The 19,962-nt window shown below is 51.2% G+C and overlaps 1 protein-coding gene across 5 annotated transcripts in view; it reads left to right on the forward strand.

Moving 5' to 3' along the window:
• The window catches only part of Ssbp3 (single stranded DNA binding protein 3), a 156,889-nt gene that overhangs the window by 117,403 nt on the left and 19,524 nt on the right, over positions 1–19,962 (forward strand). For 2 of the 5 annotated variants that reach the window (XM_015484955.2, XM_048815331.1), the window contains exons 5-8: positions 14,468–14,548; positions 15,455–15,514; positions 19,493–19,559; positions 19,657–19,733. In XM_015484955.2, the coding sequence (XP_015340441.1) occupies positions 14,468–14,548; positions 15,455–15,514; positions 19,493–19,559; positions 19,657–19,733 (285 nt within the window). The remainder of the gene's footprint in view (positions 1–14,467; positions 14,549–15,454; positions 15,515–19,492; positions 19,560–19,656; positions 19,734–19,962) is intronic. The other 3 variants (XM_048815328.1, XM_048815329.1, XM_048815330.1) reach the window with 2 other exon arrangements.

Here is a 19,962-nt window from a genome sequence, read left to right on the forward strand (position 1 = left end):
CCCAGCATAGAGGTGATGACCCGCAGGGAGCCTTACGGTCTGTGAGCAAACCTTTGGGTGGGTAGTATGTTTCCAGGAAGGCCAAGGTCCAGTAAATGATAGCATGCGTTGGTAGCACACCTGGGGCAGCCCCGAAGATTTGGGTGTTGCAGCAGGAAAAAGAGGGGAGCAGAGGGCCAGCAGCAAGTGCTGCCAAGAAAGTGCTGCAGCAAGAAAGGCTTCTCCATGCAGATTAGGACAGATCAGGGGCGGGAGACTTGGAAAGAGTGTGTTCTTATGGTTTTCAAAGCCTGCTACGAGGGAGGACTTGGGGCTGGGATCTTCATCTGACAGATGGTGAGGCAGTGCAGGTGAGGGAGCTGGGACCTAAACCGTGTGAGACCTGGCCAGGCTTGTTGCTTCTCCCTTAGCCATGGGTCAGCAGTGGTCCCTGGGATTCAGGGACATTTGATAAGCACCATAGACTGGAAGAGGCAGCCCTGCCCTCCAGGGCCCTTGATATAGTAGAGGCGGCAGGGGTGACTTTGTGGTGGGAGATGCCACCTGGGGGCAGGGTTTACAGGCAGAGTGCCCTGGGTGAGGGTGGGGCAGCAGCCTGCTTGGCCTGAAGACTGCCTAGGGAAAGGGGCTGACATTTGAACTGAGGCCTGTCAGGGAGAGGGGAAGGGCAGGAGGGCTAGTGTGCCAGAATGCGGGTGTAGAAGGGCAAGTTTGGGAAGGCAGAAGGCCTGGAGAGCTGGGCTGGAGTGGGGGGGGGGTGGTCCAGGAGGTGAGCAGGGCTGGCCCAAGGTAGGCCAAGAGTAGATATAGGAAGGATTTAAATTTAAAGACGGGACGGGGCTGGGGTGTCCCAGGAAGGGCCCCAGTGACTAGAGAGTCCAACTGTTAGCCAATTGGTCAGTGTGGAGTCCTGGTCATATCTCCTCAGGAGGTGGCCTTGGCCTGTGGTGATGGGGTGAGACTGTGAGCCATGACTGGTGCTTCCCTGCCCATGACTTGTGACTGGTGGTGGCCCCTTGGTGGAGGTTGGAGCTGAGCAGGAGACAAGCCCAGAGGAGGCCTAGGCCTCTGGCCTGGTCAGGTAGTACTGGGAAACTTGTGGTCATGGGGGTAAGTGAGGAGAGCAGGAGGCAGGTGGGCTGAGGAGCTGCAACTGAGTGCCTCTGCCCCTTCAGACCCTTCCCTGTAAGGCAGAGCAGTGAGGCCTCTGGGTGCGGTCCTGGGGTAATCCAGTGTGGTCCTCCTGCCCACCTCTGTCATTCCTTCAGACCCCAAGTGGAATGTCTAATCCTTTTTGGAATTGGGCTGGAAGTACTCTTCATATAGGAAAGGTGTCCACATGTGTCTTCTGTTATTTCATGTGACTTGGAAGGTAGACCCAGGAGCCAGTAAGTCTGTTAGAAAAGGAAACCAGACTCAAATTTGGATGGGGCAGTGAGATCCGCATCTTCTCTATGAAATGTGTGTCTTTCAGGAAGCACCCACACCTCCTTTCTGGGCCCAGCCCTTGCCCAATATGTGTTTGTGAATGGAGAGGGTCTTCCTGTGTGAGAGAGACCAAAGATGCTGGGTCAGGTTCCTCCGGGGCACAGAAACACTCCCAGCCCCTCTCCCTGCCTGCCTACAGACTGACCGAAGGTAGGGTCACCCTGCTGAGAAGGATTAGATAGGAGATGGAGCACCCCAACTGCTGGGCTCCAGGCCACAGTTGGAAGTGGGGGAATAATGCTTACCCCCAGCCCCCACCTGTTCAAACCAATTTGGCTCTGAGAAGGGCGGGCCCCCCTCTGATTACTGGGAGGGAAGACAGCTAGAGGTTCAGATCCCAAAGCCCAGCCCAGGGGAGCTGGACACCCTGTTTGAGTCTATCCCTGATGCCAAAGAACCGTGCCCTTGAGAAGTCATCCTCCCCTCTCTGGCCTTAGTTGGCCCCCCTGTTCACTGAGGAATGTTGTCCACTCCTAAACACTGGGCCTGACACACCAACCCCTGCCCCCACAGTCGCCTGGCCTGTGCACAGAGCCCTGCGGCAGGAGAGGGAAGAGAGCCTTCTTTCCTTGCCAGCACCACCTCCACAAAGGTCAGGCTGTGCTCCCGCCCGCAGCCAGCCTGGTGCCTAGTGTCTGCCCAGCGGCAGATGACCAGCACCAGGGCTCCTAGCAACAGTGGACAAAAGGTTATTCCTGATGTGCCAGGCTGGCTCAGCCCCCACCCTCCCCTCTCAAAGAGGAAAAATAAGTTGTGGCCTTGACGGGTGCATGTGTCAGTGTGCACGCGTGTGGACATGTTTGTGTCTGCACACTCGAGCTGCCTCTCCCTCCTCCAAAAACGTGCACTCCACATGTAGCGCCCTAGCTCTCACTGATGAAATGGAAAGTTGAACATAAATCAATGTCTGCCGCCCAGTTAGCTATGCCTCAGCAGCCAGTGCCTGGGAGATTTGCTCGGTAACAAAGCCCCCAGCGGCTCTGTGAGCCTCGACTGCCCCCTAATGCGGAGCCAGCCCACACCGTGGAGCCCTGCGGGCTGTGCACCAGCTCCACCAGCATGACTCTCCCACGCGCCCTCCTTCCCCCAGGTCTCTCTCCTCCCTGGGTGGGGGTGGGGGAGTCTGCTGCTGCTGCTTGCTGCTCTCTGGGCCTCCCCTTCCAACTGTAAACCGATTGCCAAGTCTGGCGTTTATGGATCTGATTCTGGAAGGATTGCTGTCAGCAGTGGCCTCACCTCTTCGTTTATTAAGAGCTTGGACTGTTTTATCCTCTCCCCTCTGGACCTGCTTATGCTCTTGGGTTTCTTTTAACATTGTTTTCTCCCTGAGCCTGGGAGCCACCCTGCCTTGCTGCCAGTTCACCCAGCGCTGTGCCACTGCTCCCCCTTCCTCTCTGGAGAGGTTGGTGCCTGTGAGGAGGTGTGTGTTGGGGTGGGGGGCTGCTGTTCTGTTTTTGTTTTGTTTTGTGTCTGCCGGGAGGGCAGGGTAGACTCTGCTGCTTCTGCCCCATCCCATCTCAGCAAATTATGCTGAGGTTTTTCTCCTTTAAAAAAAAAGAAAGAAAGAAAGGTCAAATTCCTTAACCCTTGTAGCAGAAGAGGTTCTGGGAGGAGAATTCCAGCACAATCCTATAATAACACGCCTCAGCAGTACCCAGATCAGGATGGACCCCCTGAATCAGATCATGCCAAAGGAAACTGTCCTTTGGGAGAATCTGGGCCAGGAGCCCTGGACAGGGATCAGAGGCTGCTCATGCATCTAGAGTGGTGTGAGGCATTCAGTTCTGAGTGCTGGGGACATGGCAGGGGTCCACCCTGTGAGTGTCAGGCTCATATCCTATTTGCCTAAATTCACTCCCCAAGCAACTTCTCCACGAAAAGCTCCCTCTCCAAATGAAGGCCTTAGAGTAAATAGAGCCTCTGGGCCAGGCTCATCCACGTTCCTTTGAGCTCCCTCCCAGAAAAAGCTCCTCTTTCTTGCTAAAACCTCAATGGATGGGAAAGATGCTGGAAATACTGGCGACAAGCACATCCTTCATGAAATGCCAGCTCTGTGCGTGGTGCTAGGCTCCCCAAGAGCTCCCTACCCCAGGAGGTACCACATCAGCTTTGCACAGTACCAAAAGGGAGGCAGTGTCCAGCTGGGGTCAGGAATACCATGAGTGGCCATGAACAGGGGCTTTGGAACAAGATGGATGCCCACCATTACCTGGCGGAGTGACCTGGTCAGCTGCCCAGCTCCTGAGGCACTGTGTCCTCAGCAGTGCTGTAGGTAGGAGTCTGTCTTGCTGCTCTCTTGTGGCATGGTGGGAGGACTGACTGGAGGCATGAGTGTGTATTCATGTTCTGTGATGGGTTATTACTGCTGCTGAAAGATGACTGGCTGGCTTCAGGATCATGCCGACCAGTGGGCAGAAGCCCAGCAGCTGGACCTGGCACTCCCAACACATTTGTTGACTTGTCTCCTTCCTCTGTCTGGGTTGCCCCTCCCTCACTCTCTGTGAAGGCAGTCAGTCCATCCTTCCTGACAGCTCAGGGGTCACACAGCCCAGGTGGGCACATGGGTTTCCCTGAGAAATTCAGTTAACCTCTCTGAACTTCAGTTGCTTCATCTAATAATTGGGGGTGACAAAAGTTATGACCCCTTAGGGCACTTGTAAGGATACTGTGAAATGATGCATATAAAGTCCTGCCTGGTGCCCGCTGAACACTCAGTACCTGTTAGCTTCCGGATCTTTTGGGTCATTGCTGTGTGCTCTAAGACTGTTTTTGTTTTGGTTTGGGGGGGGGGTTGTTGTTGTTGTTGTTTGTTTGTTTACCTTCTTTCTTCCCTTCCTTTAGAACTAGAAACCAGGGTGAAGCTAGGTCTTACAGCTTATCCAAGAGCAAGGACCACATTGTTTTCTCCCCTTCCCAGAAGGGAGTTTTAGGGGCTTAGCACAGCCTTTAATGGCATTGATATGGGAGAGGTTTGGGGGATTCTCCAGATCTGTTGACTTTTTAGTGCTTAATCCTTCAGTTTGACAAACTTAGCACGTACTTAACACCAGACTTCATTTGGCCTGTTAACATGCTACTTCACTTAATCCTGGCCCCCTGACTTGCCTCCTTGGACCTTGCTACCCTGACTTCTAGTTTCCTGGTCCACCCAATAGGAGCCCTTGTGGGGAGATGGAGGCAGGAAGCAGTTTGCATGTCCAGGAGCCTTGGGCTCTGTTTCTAGCAGGCCCAGTGAGCTTGATAGAGAACTGCTCTCTATCTGGGCGGCTGGGTCTTTGCCTCTATGAACTCCTACACTGGAGTTCTCTCACTGGTGAATTGTACATAAGTATCATTTGATGTGGTTTGGTTTTGTTTTAAAATGGGAATCTCACTAAGTTGCCCAGGCTGACCGTGAACTTGAAATCTTTCTGCCTCAGCCTTGGGAGTAGTTGGGATTAGAGGAGAGGGCCACCGCGCCTGGCTTATTTACACATCATTTGGGTTTCATTTTTCTCAGCCAGTAAAATAGGAGCAGCTCCACCTGCTTCACCAGCTATGAGTTGTACCAATATTTGGGAATGTGGTCAGAAGGGGAGGCAATTTTGAATTCTGCACAAAGGCTCCTTCCCCAAGGCCGGCATTCAATCTTTCATCTATTCAGCACACATGTATGACCACCAGCCTTCTGCCTAGCCCCGCTGGGCCCCCAAGGTTGGCAGGCAGAATAGTCCCTAGCCTCAGGTGTTTATAGTCCTCAGCTCAGACTCCAGCCAGGGCTAACTCCAGGTCAGTGGATGGCATGTTCTCCGTCACCAAGTACTCTTACTATCTGTACTGTCCCTTCATTACAGGAATAAAGCCTACAGTCTTGGTAAGGCATTGAGACCTCATTGTGGTCTAGCCCTACTGTTCTCATCCCATATGTTGGGCAAGCTCTTTGTCCCCAGGGCAAGAGCCAGCGCTATTGCTCTCAGACCAGGCCTTTGTCCATCCGTCAGTCCACAATGTAGATTCTTTAATGTGCTGCAGAATTCTCCCCTCCCTTTCTTGATGCCTCTTAAGTTCTTAGGTCATTTTTATTCAAAAGACTGGGAAAATCTTGCCCCAAGTTCAAAAAAGATATGCCCAACCTATGGATCTGATTAATAAGTTCCTCTTAGGTTAAGAGAATGGCTCTCTGATGGTGGGGTGGGTTTTGCCTGTATGAACTCCTACCCTGGGTTCTGTCATTAGTGAATTTCGCCTAAGCATCATTTGATGTGATGATGTGACTCTAGGATTCCCGAGAATCCTCATGCCACAAATCTTGCTCTGGAGTTATAGAAATGATCTTGACACTGCAGTCTGTCTAGGGAAGTGGACTTACCGTCTGGGTCTCAATCCCCAGCAGTGTTAGAGAGAGTGGACATGGGAGATGAAGCAGTGAGTGAGCAAATGAACCCTGGCCTTTGGCCAAACCGGCAAGGGCTGGGATGGGCTTAATGGTGTTCAAGTGGGATAGAAGGAGCCACCTGTAAATGAATTTTAACGGCTTTCCTCATCCCACGTACAGTGGGAGAGATGGAAATTAGCGCCCCAGTCAGCTGTCCATTCACTGTTTTCCATGATAAGTCTTGATTTCTGACTTCTGAGAAAGTATAGAAACATACTGGGGAAGAAACAAAAGGGGTATTATTCCTGAGACATGTGTTTGATGGCTGCTTCCTTAGAATTAATATTCCCTCCTCAGCCTGACTGTCCCAGCCCAAGATTACTGTCTTGTACACAAGATCCTCCAGAATCACCCTCTCCTGGCTACCTAGATTCCATCCTCTGGGCCCAGGATCTCTGTCCATGCCTCTGTGATTAGACACCTCTCCATTCCTTCATGGTCCTGCAGAAAATGTGATTATTCTCACATGTGATGATTAGTCCTGCCCACCCAGATGCCCAGTACACCTGGTATCTGCCTCTGTTGTGGTGCTGCTGCAGTGTTCTTTACACCTGGATCTCGCCCACCAGGCTGGGACTCTAGGGGAAGGCAGAATGCTGCTTAGTCCTGTCTTAGCTTTGCACATAATTAGCCCAAGGGTCTGATACTTAGTGGTCAGATGTCCTGACTGCCAGGTAGAAGTGGGTTCTGCCCACTTGTTCTAGGTACTGGTGCATTTTCCTTTGTCCTTGAAAAGGGCATCCAGTTTGTGCATGTCCACGCAGTCTTTAGCAGCGAGGTCTCCGGGGTTTAGTGGTCCCCCAGAGTCAACCTTTCTTCTCCCCAGACCCATCCCAACCACCACCTGGGAGTCAGGCCCCTTGAATATTTATGTTGACAAGTGAAGGAAGGGCTTGTTCCCCAGCCTGGTGGCAAGGATGAAATTGGGTTGATTGTTAGCTAACTTGGGCGAGTGGGCTGTACCTGAATGCTAGTGTTCAGCTGAGATGATCAACTACCATTTGTTCAACAGTCGTGGACAAGTAAATCAGGTTCATGAGTGGTCATGTGGCATGTTGTGGGGAGAATCCAAATGCAGATTTGCTGACCCCTGGGCCAGAGCTCATTCTGTTTGTCCTCAATGGGATAAACCTTGGCTCTTGTAATACCTTAGTGCCCCTGGACTTCAGTTTTTTATTTTGTAAAATGAGGTTAATTTTTACTTCTTTTGCCTTATGAGAGACACATGGTTAAAATCAGAAAGTAGGTATAGTACTGTTAGATTTTTCCTTGAGAATTAGAAAAGACCCCGGTTTTTCCCCTCTCAGTCTCGAGAGCATTATCTGGCTCAGGGTTCTGCAAGAACTTTCAGTGAATGGTCACTAGTAGGTCTTTCAGGTTGTATGAGATGCCTGATCTCCATTGTAACTGCTCAGCTCTGCCATTGGAGCATGAAGGCAGCTGTACATAAATGAGTGAGACTGTATCCAAATAAAACTTTATTTATAAGAATTGCTGGCAGACTGGTTTTACCCCTTGTTTACTGTATCTCAGCATGATGGCCATGCCTTGGGGGTCCTTGTGCTGCTACTGAGCCTGACCCTCTGCCTTGCAAAGCTAGGGAGATCTGGCTCTTCTGTGTCTAAAGCAGTGAGCACATATTCCTGAGGCTCAGTCCCCCCTCTGTCATGGCACAGGCACAGGTCAAGGGCTGGAGGAAGAGGCAGCAGCTGTGTGTAGTCGATCTTGGACACTGCTGGTATTTTCATTTGTTATTTCCTCCCTTTGTTTGGAAAACCATCTAGCCTACTGATCCTGTGCTTCTGTGGGGCAAGGATCTGCTTCATACCTATTGAGAAAAACCTTTATTGAGTGCCCCCTGGGGGTGTCTTCACAGGGCTACCTAGGGAAGGAAGCCAGATTCACAATGAGGGACCTTGTGTCCTGGTCATTTGTCCAGTGCTGTTCTGGCTTCTTAGAGGTGGGCAGGAGGAGGGAGTTCAGCTGGAGTTTAATTCCAGTAGATCAGTGAGCTGCTGCTCACTGTTCTTACATGAAATGGTCTCAGTGGCAAGGGGACTCCTAATATTTGCACAGAGGTGACCCCAGAGGGGAGACATGATATGTCCTGCTTCCTCTAAGTGATGACTTCTCCTGAATCCCAGGGAGCCCTGCCTGATGGTGAGCTGTCTGAGGACTGTGTCCAGCTCAGCCCCCTCAGGACTGACCATGCATGTGCCAAACCCATGCTGGCTGTATACACATTCAGGCCTCCTCTGACTTGGAGCTGGCAGCATCAGGCCCAACTTTGGCCTGTACCCTCAAGACGTGCCCATATATAACGATGTCTCTTCCCAGGGGACACATTCAATCAGGGTAGGAAGACACCTCTCTAAGCCATGCCAAGTTCATTTATGCAAGTTGAAATGGGAAAATAACCTTTCCTCCAGTGAGCTACACCACCCGCTAGTGGTCATTCTCCCACGCAAGGAGGCTGTGGGTGAGTCATGCCAACAGATATTGGATGTCCGTGGCTCACAGGCATACCTTAATCCTCTCCAGAGTGGGCTTGTAGCTTTTTCTGTCAGCATTTGATTATCTATAAAATGCTTTTTGCCATGTGTATAATCATTGCAATTTTATATTCACTCAATTAAAGTGACACACCCAATATGCAGATTATACCAGCCACCAATACTACACACCCACTGTATTCTGCTGCTGGCCATCTAAACCCAAACCCACCTCTTCAGCCTTGTCAGTTTAGTGAGACCCTAAGTTGCTGGAGTCTGGGGGGTTGGGAATGTGTGGAGTGTTTTATCTCTTAGCAACCTAAAACTTCAAGTCTCCTTTTCCCAGTAGCCTTCCGTGAGGACAAGAGGCAGCTTTGACCTAGATGGTAATGGCACAGGCTCTGCAGTTTACAAAGCACTCTCCTGACTCTTGGGACTATGAGGAATGTATAGCTGGACTTCTTGCCTCTTTATGGATGAGCTGCCCAAGGCCAGGACTCTAGCTCTAGTGCTTCCGGCTCTCCCCTCAGGCCACAGCCTATTTTCATGCCTGCTCCCCCCAGGCCCACCTCCCTACCCAGGAGGCCTGGAATTAAGTCTCTGCTGTTTCTCTGTGAGTCTGTGATTTCCAGACAGGTGCAGGTGGTCTTGAGGAATGCTGGGCAGAGTTTGATGAAGGAGCAGTGAGTTTGGGGAATATTTAATTTAGCACATAGGTTCGTTCTCTCTCTCTCTTTTTTTTAATCTTAAAGACTCTGGGGGTGAGATAGTTCCTTATCTTTAGTTTTCTCTCTCTCTCTCTCTCTCTCTCTCTCTCTCTCTCTCTCTCGGGTTTAGGTTGAACCCAGAGTGTTCTTCCACTGAGTGATACCCCCTAGACCTTTTTTATCTTTCATTTTTCCAGTACTGGGGATTTAACCTAGAGACATTTTACCACTGGACCACACCCCTATCCCTTTTCATTTTTTATTTTGAGATAGCAAGGCCCTAAGCAACTTAGTGAGACCCTAAGTTGCTGAAGTTGACCTTGAACTTGGCAACCCTCCTGATTCATCCTCCCTAGTCACTGGGATTATAGGTATGCACAGCCTGGTGAGTCTTTAGCTTAGAGGGCCAGCTTGGCCAGCCTGTTGGTATTAACTTATCTTTCTGGTTCCTTGAACCCACAAATATTAAAGGGGCCTACCCACGACTTACTGGGCCATGTGCCCATTGTCATGGCTGTGTGGTCTACCTCTAGCTGAGCCTTGCTGCTGTGTCTAGGCCCTGCCTTGGATGTACCCCTGGATGGGGTGAACAGTTGTTGTCCTTGAAGGGCCCACATAGCACTCCTTGATAATGCAGGGTATCAGGAGGAGACTCACAGAATGGTGTGTGACTTTGAAAGGCTGAGAATGTTCGCAGATCCTGCAGCCTCCCAGCAGCCTGAGCCAAGCCAGGGGCTGGCAGGTTGAGCTCCTACCTTCATGTAAGTGGCTCCAGGAGCTGGAGGCTAGGACACCTTAGGAGACTGAGGCCCTCTGTTCACCCCACAATGCTAATTGGATCACACCTCCACAGTATTTGTAAAACAGACCTGTTTCTCTTAAGAGGCCCAAGACTCAGGACCATTAGGGAAATGGACTCACTGCGTGTACTGGAGGTTCTAGGTAGAACCTACTGTCTCCATGTACCTGCCAGTCTCTGGGGCTCTAGGAGTCCTTCCTGTCTGCTCTCTGCCCTGACACAGGACACAGAGGTGCCTCTCCTAGGCTAGCAGAATCTGGGTTACTCTAGGACCTTCCCCTCTACCCAGTCCTGGCCCCATCATTTAGTGACTGTGCTGTCCTAACACTTACATATCCAATTCCTTGACTATCAGATTGGTGGACCTTACTGTGAGGAGCTCAGAATTAAGTGAACTTGTACAGGCAAAGTCCACACTCACAGTTAGGAGATGTAGCTTGGCTGCCAGCTAGTTCTCTTGCCTTAGACAAGTCCCACCTCTGTCCTGGGCCTCTTTTCTATAAAGGACATTGGAGGATGGTAAAACAACCTGTCAGAGCCACCCAGCAAACAGATGGCTGTTGGACTGATGTGGTTCCCTCCTAAGCTTCTATCTAGTAGGGCTGCTTGGCCATGATCTGGCCCAAAATTATGTAGAACCTATGACAGAAAACCCCCAAGGTCCATGTGGAGAGACCATCAAAGTGGAGCTGGGCCCAGAGGCTTGTTCCAGCCAAGCTGGCTTCCAGACACACATATTTGGGACCCTCAAAAGCTTTCAGTAACTGCATTCCCAAAAGACCTATGGGGAAGTTATCCTACATAGGAAAACTGATCAGTGTGAGCAGCTTTGGGACTCCCTCCTTCTCTCACCTCTGCCACAGTCCTCTCCACCTGCCAGCCCCATCTGTCCAGACGTTAGGGGTGAAAGGTTCCTATCCGCACAGAGATCAGAATCCTCCAGCATGATCTGGTTTGTTTGTTTTGGTCTATTTCCTATGTAGTATTTTGCCTACATGGGTAACAGGTCAAAAAGACCGTGAAGTCCTTTTTCTCGAAGCTTACCTATAGGTCTCTGGTCAAGAATGCTGGCTGGGAAGCCAGACAAGTCTGCCTGTTTGCGGCCTATCAAACTCAAGGCAGCAGAGCCCTTGCCTCCTGGTGGAGATAGGCTATAAGCCTATCATTTTCTTTACAGAAGCAGATGTTTCCCTGAGCACAGCTCTGTTTGCTCCTGAGGATGTGCCTGGCTGTGCCAGGGTCCTGCTACAATGCTGCAGACAATCTCAAGGGCACAGGCCAGGCACAGAGAATGTAGTGACAGAAAGCTACAAGCCGAATGCACTTAGTAGGGACACAGAAGATGTGGGTGGCCCTTTGGGAAGTTGTAGGTTGCTGGCTCCTGGTCTGTTGCAAGCTCCCAGGAGTGCCAGTGGCTGAACTGGCCAGAGCCTGGCCAGCACCTGACAGGAGGTGGGAGGGAAGCTTCTTGTCCTGGGGAGGGAAGTACTGAGATTCATATTAGCCTGGTCAAGGTTGTGGTGTGATTTTCTGTCTGGTGACCTGTTGGCCTAGGCTGGATTCCCTGGTCTTCGGTGTTCCAAACTCCAGCTTCTGAGCTGCGCTTCCTCCCCAGGTTCAACAGCCCAGGGCCTCACTGAACAGCTTGCTGCTTAGGTTTTTATTGATCAGACTTATCACCCCAGCTCATTTGGGGACCAGTCAGAAGTCCAACAGGGAGCTTCTGAGGGAGGCACCTCAGGGGCCTCTTGGGGTGCGGGTGAGGATGGGGGTCCCCAGACCTCCTCAGCAGTGAAGCAGACCCAGGTTTATGCATTGGCTTGGTGTGATGACTGCTGTTGTGCAGACCCCAGGTGAGTGCCAGCTGCTCTTGGGCACGTCAGATGAGGGAGTCGACCATTACTGACCTTCCTTGATGAGTGGCACATGGTTGTAAGGGGCTTGCCCAGAGCCATGCTGCTCACTTTGTGAAAGCGCTCCCTGTGTCCAGAGAGAGGCGAGGATGGTGAAGGAGGAGGCATTCCCACATTGCCAAGAGCCGAAGAACTGACAGAAGGCCTTTTGCCCCCTCTTGGCAACCGGACCTCACCCTTGAACCATCCTCCTCCGTTCTTTTTATTTTTCTTTTTTTTGGGTGTTGGCTTCAAATTATCTTGTTTTGTTTACATTACACCCAAGTTTCATGGTACAAAAGACTTGCAGGTGCAAATATGTCCCGCCTTCATTAACTTCCCCTCCCTTTTTAATTTATGTGATTTCAATTTTCCTTCCCTGTACTGTTAATTAGGGGACCCTCTAATCAGTGCCATTATCACAGTGGTATTCATGTTTAGGAAAGCCGCTAAACAAATGCTTGCAAAATTGCTAAATGGCTAATTAATGTCTGTTAATTAAGAAAATTGCTCATGGTAACAAACCATGCCGTTGCTGGCAGCCGCTAGAAAGACACACACTTGTTGAAATTAGTAGCGTGGCAGGTAGGGGAACATCTGCTCCTCGGAGCTTTCCGGAAGTGAGCAGCCCCTGGATCAGCCAAGAAGCTCCCAGGCCTGTTGCCAGTGGTGCCCTCAGGTTCCTGTGCAATTCTCTGCATCTTGCTCTGCGCACCTCTTCTGCCTCCACACCCACCCTCTGGCCTGCGCTTTGCTCCTCCTTGGGACTGGGCTGAGTCCCCCTAGCAAGCAGAGCCTGGTGGCCCAGCTTTGAGGAAGAAGACTGGGAGTTAAAACTACCCTTGCATCCCCATGCAGAATTTGAACTTTTCTCAAAAAACTTCCAAAGCTAACGGCAATATCTGGGTGGAGATAAGTACATTGGGGTGTAGCTCCTTGTCCCAGCACCAGAGTCCAGCTCTGAGCCGCCTGGGTGGGCCAGAAAGTCCTTCACACTTTTAGACTGTGACCCACTATCAGTTTCCTCATAGTAGGAAACTCCTTGGGATTGTGTCCTAGTCTAAAACACTCTCTCACAACTCTTTGTCTCTCTCTCTCTCTCTCTCTCTCACACACACACACACACACACACACTCTCTCTCTCTCTCTCTCTCTCTCTCTCTCACACACACACACACACACACACACTCTCTCTCTCTCTCTCTCTCTCTCTCACACACACACACACACACACACTCTCTCTCTCTCTCTCTCTCTCTCTCTCTCACACACACACACACACACACACACACTCACTCACTTACTCACTTACATACTTACATATACACATAAAATAGAGAAATAGTTCAATCCCCAGTACCAGGGGTTGAACCCATGGGCGCTTAACTACTGAGCCACATCCCCAGAGCCCCACCCCCCTTAAATTATTTTTAGACAGTCTTGCAAATTTGCTGAGACTGGCTTTGAATTTGCAATCCTCCCACCCAAGCTGGGATTACAGGCACCCACCTAAGATATCTGCCTTAAAATACCCCACCCCCCCGCCCAGTTTCAGTTTTTTAAAAAATAATGGTTGCAACCCACTAAATCGATTTCACCGTCCAATGATTGGTGCAACCTGCAATTTGACCAACCCCATTGTTTAAGAGCATTTATCTCCCTATCTCTTCTGTATAGGGAGGTCAGCATAGCCAGGGCTCTGGGTCAGCTTGAAGCTGCAGGTGGCTCACCACCAACTGGTATGGAAAGACCCTCAATCCACTGACCTACCCAGTGGTCAGGAGTCTCCAAGCCCTCCCTCACAATCCCCTTGACCCTGGGCTGCAGGGATAAAGGTAGGCCTTAGATCATTGAGCTTCTCATTGTGGTGCTGCCACTTACCAGTTGTGTGGCCACGGCCAAGTGCCTTTATCCCTTGAGACTGTTTCCTCACCTGTAAAAATTAGAATGAGAGACTCCACTTTACAGGACCATTTTACAAACAAAAGAACCCAGCACTGCTTACACTGAGTGGGCACTTGTTTGTTATTACATTACCCCCATTGTTTCAGTCTATGGGGCCACTTTGTTCCTTCTGCCTCTGTCCTTGTCTAACAGTGCCCCTGTGGCACTCCCCCCAGTGGGCGTGGCCTGGACCTTTCCCTAACCCATGATTATTCCTGCTTCAAGTCACCCAGTTACCTTGTCCTGATCCCCCAGACTGTGAGCTCCTCAAGGGCAGGGACCTTCCCTGATTCTTTCCCACATCCCTTGCAAGCGGCACGTGCACGCTTTGCTTGGGTCCAGGTGGCTTTTGTCTGCACATCATTGTACCCTCTGAGCCCATCTCAACCAACGTATTTAACATGGCAAACTATGCTCAGATGGTAGACTGTGTCTGGACCTTGCTCCTGTGTGCTTTGACAGAGGTGCTTCATTTTATTTTTCTTTTCTTCTGAATCCCCTGTGAATGTATTGACCAGCTTCCCTCCCTCCCTCCCGCCCGCCCCCCCGCCGTTTTACACCATTGAGCTGGCGACCTAAGCAGCAGCTCCACCACCTCCCGTCAGCCAGAGCCCCCACCTGCACGCCCGCCGCCACCCTGCGTTTTGGTTGAATTTTTGTTCTTTTAAGCTTCTTCTGCGCTTCTCCATGTGCTGTGATCTATAACCTGCCTCTACTGTCTGGCCTCACAGGGTCCTCCGGGGTCACAGCCCTCGCCGCACGCACAGCCTCCACCTCACAATCCCAGCAGCATGATGGGACCCCACAGTCAGGTAAACGCACTGTGGCTCGCCCGCCCGCCGGGGCGCGGGGGCAGGAGGAAGGAGAGAGCCCACAGAGGAAAAACAAAAATCAAAACGTGCTCCAGCCATTGCCTTCGAGTCTTTATGGACAAATTGAATTTAAAAAAAAAAAAAATTTTTTTTTTTTCTCCTAAAGATAGTCTTCATTCCTTGGACATCACACCCAGCTTGGATATGAAACCAAGAGAAAAGAAAAAATATTCTGTGACCTTGTCAGTGGCCTTTGCGTTTTTGTTTTTTCCTCTCTCACTTTTGGTTTGGTTTTTGAGTTTGGTTAACCATTCGTTTGTAGCCAAAGCTGCATCCCTAGCCTTTCTTTGTGTGCTCTCGCTGCTGAGAAAGCTTTCTCGCCCATCCCCCTGCACTGAGTTAGGGCGCCCGCGCTGTCCCCTTATCGTTTTCCATTGCGTTTCCCCCTAAACCCTCGCTCCCTTCCCATGGCTCCCTGTCAGTAGTTTCTCTGTGTATGCACATGTGTGCGCACGCGTGCGTGGCGTCCAGCTCTGTCTGCAGACCCTGAAGACGTTATGTATGAGACCTTTTCCTTACTCTTTTATTTGCCCTTACGGAGAGCAGAGGTGTCCTCCCTTGCCCCTTGTTGATTTAACTGTTCTGCATCCTGCGCAAAGTCCCAGCCGTTGCCCCTTCACCCAAAGTAGATCTCCGTGGACCAGTGCAGTGTGGGAGACATTTGTTGGTGGATCTGTTGTTTCCTCTGCCCGTGGGAAGTTTTGCCCAGAGGGAAGAGGCTACGGGGAGGAAGAATTTAGAAGATCACTAGTTGTAACAAACTGGACTTTGTGGATTGGAGAGCGTTTGTGTCTGTTGCTGTACAGTAGTGCAGGCTATCATTGAACTAATTCCCTGTAATTGCAGCCTTTTATGTCACCGCGATACGCAGGCGGCCCCAGGCCCCCGATCAGAATGGGAAACCAGGTACTGTACCTTTTCATGTTCTCTCTCCTCTCACTCAGCTATCATTGGCCTTAGGTGGACTCTGACGCAAATCAGTATTTGGGAGGAGGATTGAGGGGTAGAGGGACAGGTTTTAAGATTGGGGGTGTGGGGTGGGTTGCTTACCAACAAATCTTCTCTAGGCCCGTGATGCAGCATTTGACCTGCCTATCCTGGCGGCATCGTGTCCTAGGGTTCAGAGGGCAACAGCGTTGGCAACCTGGGAGGGATTGCAGGGTCTTGGCTCTTCTAGAGAAGGTGGTAATGCCCGTGCCCCTCCCTTCCAGCCCTTTCTTGGAAGAGGGTCTTCCTCCTTAATGAAGTTAATTGACAACGTGCATTTTTTTCCTGGAAGCTTTTGAGAATTACCAAGGCTGGTAAATATAATCCTGCTATTAGGGGGAGAAATGGCCCATAGGAATGCTTAGATCAGGAGCCTGGGTATAGCAAAGCAGGGTATTTGGGAGTTTTTAAGAAATGTCTGCTTACTTCCTAGACTCAAAACAAGGAAGGATTTGTTCATTTAATTGGAAAAGTGGTCTGCTAACAAAGAGGTTTTTTAACCAAAAACCTGGGTCATTTGCCTTACTCTGGCCAATGCGGGTTGTCAGTTCTAGATGTTCTGGGGAAAGCCCCCTCCCTGGTTGAGCCCTTCAGGGCGGGAGGTGAGCTGAAGAGGTAAAGGCGAATAGATGATGCCTCTTTTGAACATAGACAAAAACAACTTTAAAGAAACTATCAGGGAGATAGATATCTTTTGTGCCAAAATATTTTTTAACAGAATATTTTTTCAGTGACTTTGCAAAAGTCCTTCAAAAAAATCCGGACAACAGCTCCAGCACATCCAGCGCTTGTTGCCATCGGAGCTGGGAGTTTAGTCACCAGTTACATTAGCGTATCTGAGTGGGATTCTTTCCATTCTTGAGGCCCTGAAGAAAAGCCCAAGTGAGATGATTCAGGGTGGAGAGAGACTCAATTACAGGGGCCTCTGATTTTAATGTGAGACTGTCTGTCAGGTTTCCACCTTTATATTTCCTTTCACAATGTCCTTTGTGTCCTGTTTTTTTCCAACATAAAGGGAACAAATTTGCACATAAGGAATTGGTGACCTAGCTCCAAAGAAGGGATCCTTAGACACATTGCAGAGTTCGGGCTCACAGTGAGCTGGGCTCCAGTATGTCCTCAACTTCCAGCCGTTGTTGGTTCTACTCTGCCCCACCCACTCACTTGGCTTTCATAGGTGAAAGTGGCTTCCCCTGCCTCTGTTTTGACCCAGTGTCACCAAGTGAGCTCCTTTACCATTGTACACATGGACCCCAGAGCAGCTTTCCCGCTTGCCCGCTTGGTGGCTCTCCGTGGCCAAAACTGGCCATCACCCTAGGGAGAGATCGAATATTTCCTGATGGTAATTGTGATTGTGGCCCTTCCTCCAGCCACTAAGTGATGGAGAAGGGCACGTGTGTCTATTCAGCAATTAAGCATGAGTGATCTGCACCTTGCATTGCAAACAATTTTCCCAGTCTTCCTGCCATTTCATAGGAAATTCTCAAATTTTCCAATATCCTGTGAACTCCAGAAATCTTTGTTCTTAAAGAGGAATGTGCCCTTTCCACAGGTATGGCCCCTGGGCATTTCTTGGAGAGTACCTCAGTTACTCCCCTCTCCTGCAGCCAGTGGCGGAAACAGAGGCAGGGGGACTTGCCTTGGGCTCAAGGGTGGTAGGCAAGGTGATCAGGAGAACAAGAAGATAGTGGTCGCTCACTTGGCCTTGAAGCTTTGCAAGGCCAGCCTCCCACCTGCTTCCCTGGTTAGAGGTTTGGGTCTCTATTTAGAGTGCTGCTGTTTTGCAAGCCAGGGTGGCTTGGGTAGGTGGTAAACAGAGGGGTTCAGTTAGGTTTAGTAAAGGAGGGGCTAGAATCTGAGTTGTCAGATTGCCCTTTCATATTAGACCTTCACAAAACCCCCAGACTCTGCTGGTGTCCTGGTGGGCAGGTGAGTGAACTACAGGGGCAGCTGACCATTCGTCCATTTTCTGGACAGATGCTGCCTGTGCCTCACCCTCCAGTGCCACAGAAGAGCTGGCCTACCTTCAGTAGCCTGTGTGACAGTCCCAGAGCACCTCTTTTCTCTGGAACTGAGGGGGTGTGCACAGCATGACCATAGTCCCATCTAGCAGCTGATGGTTTTCTGTTTGCTTCTGTTTGAGGGCCTCCGCCTTCTCAGTGTGAGACCCGTTTTCTTCAGTCATTGTACTCCTTCCTTCCCTTATAGAGGAAGCCCAGACTTTCCTCTCCCTATCACAGGGTTACCTAGTGAGGGAAGTGAGTCTCCGGGCTCTCTGGGCCCCTGGATAGCCCAGCTCTGCTCCTGGTGTCCTGACACATGCCAGGAAGAGCTTTCTGTAAGAACTGGTGGTCAGTGTGGGCCTACCTGGAGAGGGAGTGAGTACTGTCCCCTGCAGCTGCTCTATCAGGGTGGGTATGGTGTTTCTGCACTGGGTAACTCAGGACCCTGAAGGATCCCACCTGAACCTCCTGGGCTCCCCGAATCCAGACAGCCTTAGAGACAGGCCTTCCTGAGTCCTCACAGAGTCCTACCACCAGGCGGTATAAACCCTCAGCCCAGGTGAGCAGACCCAAGCCAGCCAAGTAATCCAGAGCTGGGGAACTGGAGGTGAGGAAGCCGGGCGAAAGCCAGGGGTGGCACAGTTAAAACCCAGGACCAGGAGAGCCTCCAAGCGTCCCCAGCAGGTGGGAGCTGCAGGTCCAAAAAGCCACCTTCTGAGCAGGAGATCATACCCAGGTTCAAGGGCTTGTGTGGCTGCCCTGCCCCCAGCCACACCCCTTCCGTCTGAAGCTAGAGAAAGCAGTGAAGGTCTATTTCTTTGTTTCCGACCACCTTTTACCAAACCCACTGGCGTTCACTGTTGGGCCAAAGATAGATGAGCTTCAAACTTGGCTGGCCCCACTGCGGCCACCAGGGGCAGACCCCTTGTCACAGGTGTCTCACCCTTCAGAAGCTCTGGTGCCTGTAGCTGGGAAACAAGCTGCCATCACCAAAGACTTCCTCCCAAAGTCAAGAGTGTGTTCTAGAGAGGGTGCTAGAAACATGCTTCCCATGGCTCTTTTTTCAAATTGTAGCTGAAATAACTTTCGTCCCCAGCAAATTATTTTGAATAGGTTGTCACAGCAGGTGTGCCGAGCACTCCCCCAGGAATTCTGGGCACCCTGTCTCACCTCCTTCATAGCAGCTCCATCAGTGCCACCTGCCACTCCACAAACTTTGGCAAGCGGGCTCTGCTTTAGCATGCCTCGCTTCTGTGCCCACAGTCCCCTTGTCATCCTGGGGCTGGGAGACCTGGGCACTTGTCCTGGCTCTGCTGATGAATACGTGGCTGAGGGCCTCTGGGCCTCAGCTTTCCCATCTAAATCTCTAAGGTGTTTACCCCTGTTCACCTATAGAAGGGCTTCCCGTGGTGATATGGTTTTAGCTAGTGGGTCTCAGTCCCTGTAACTTGAAGCTGGGGATGAAATGAGTTGCAGCTCTGTGGGAAGACTTAACACGGCAGCTCAGGTACAGGCAACTAGAAAGGAGGGAACTCTGCTGCCCCGGGGCAGGTGGTGAGCATTGCATTCTCCGGCATGACCTGGAGAATGTTCTGCCTCATTTCAGGGATCTGGCAGGCAGCATAGGTCCTGACAGCAGGGCAGTGGTTCCTCGCCTACTGCCTAGCCCCATTCCTCCCTCCCTCCATCCCCCCACCTGGTGTCAAAACTGGAACTAAGGCTCGCTGGAGCGACTGCTTTGTGCTGGGGGACCCTTCCCAGTTGACAGGCCGCAGAAATAGTCTCGGGGAGGCTGTGAATGACCCCAGGCGGCAGGTGGGGCAGGCAGATGCATCCCCAGCATTCATCAGCTCCAGGGAGCAGCTCCTTAGCTTCTGTCTCACATGTCTTTCAGCCTCCAGGAGGAGTTCCTGGGACACAGCCATTGCTGCCCAATTCCATGGATCCCACCCGACAACAAGGTAGAGAGGGCAGGGTGGGGCAAGCAGCCTGTGACACCACGAGGGCTCCTCCTTGCTCTGTCCTACCAATCCCTGGCTTACCTATTCTCTCTTGCAGGCCACCCCAACATGGGAGGATCAATGCAGAGAATGAACCCTCCCCGAGGCATGGGGCCTATGGGTCCTGGGCCACAGGTAACCAGCCATCTTTCTGTCCATCCATCTCCCTGGCCATCTGTGTGCACCCGCCTTCTCTCCTCTTTCCAGTCTGTCAGTCTTCCATGTCTGTGGCTCACAGGGGTAAGAGGGAAGGTGTGTCTGGGTCCCTAAGCTCCCATCCCTGCCTGTAGTGGGCTGGCCCTGCACACAGCCAGAACAGCCCCTGGGTGGCTGAGTTAAGGTACCTCTAGGGAACCTGGGGGTG

This window comes from Marmota marmota, unplaced genomic scaffold, assembly GCF_001458135.2.
Source record: "Marmota marmota marmota unplaced genomic scaffold, marMar, whole genome shotgun sequence".
NCBI lineage: Eukaryota > Metazoa > Chordata > Mammalia > Rodentia > Sciuridae > Marmota > Marmota marmota.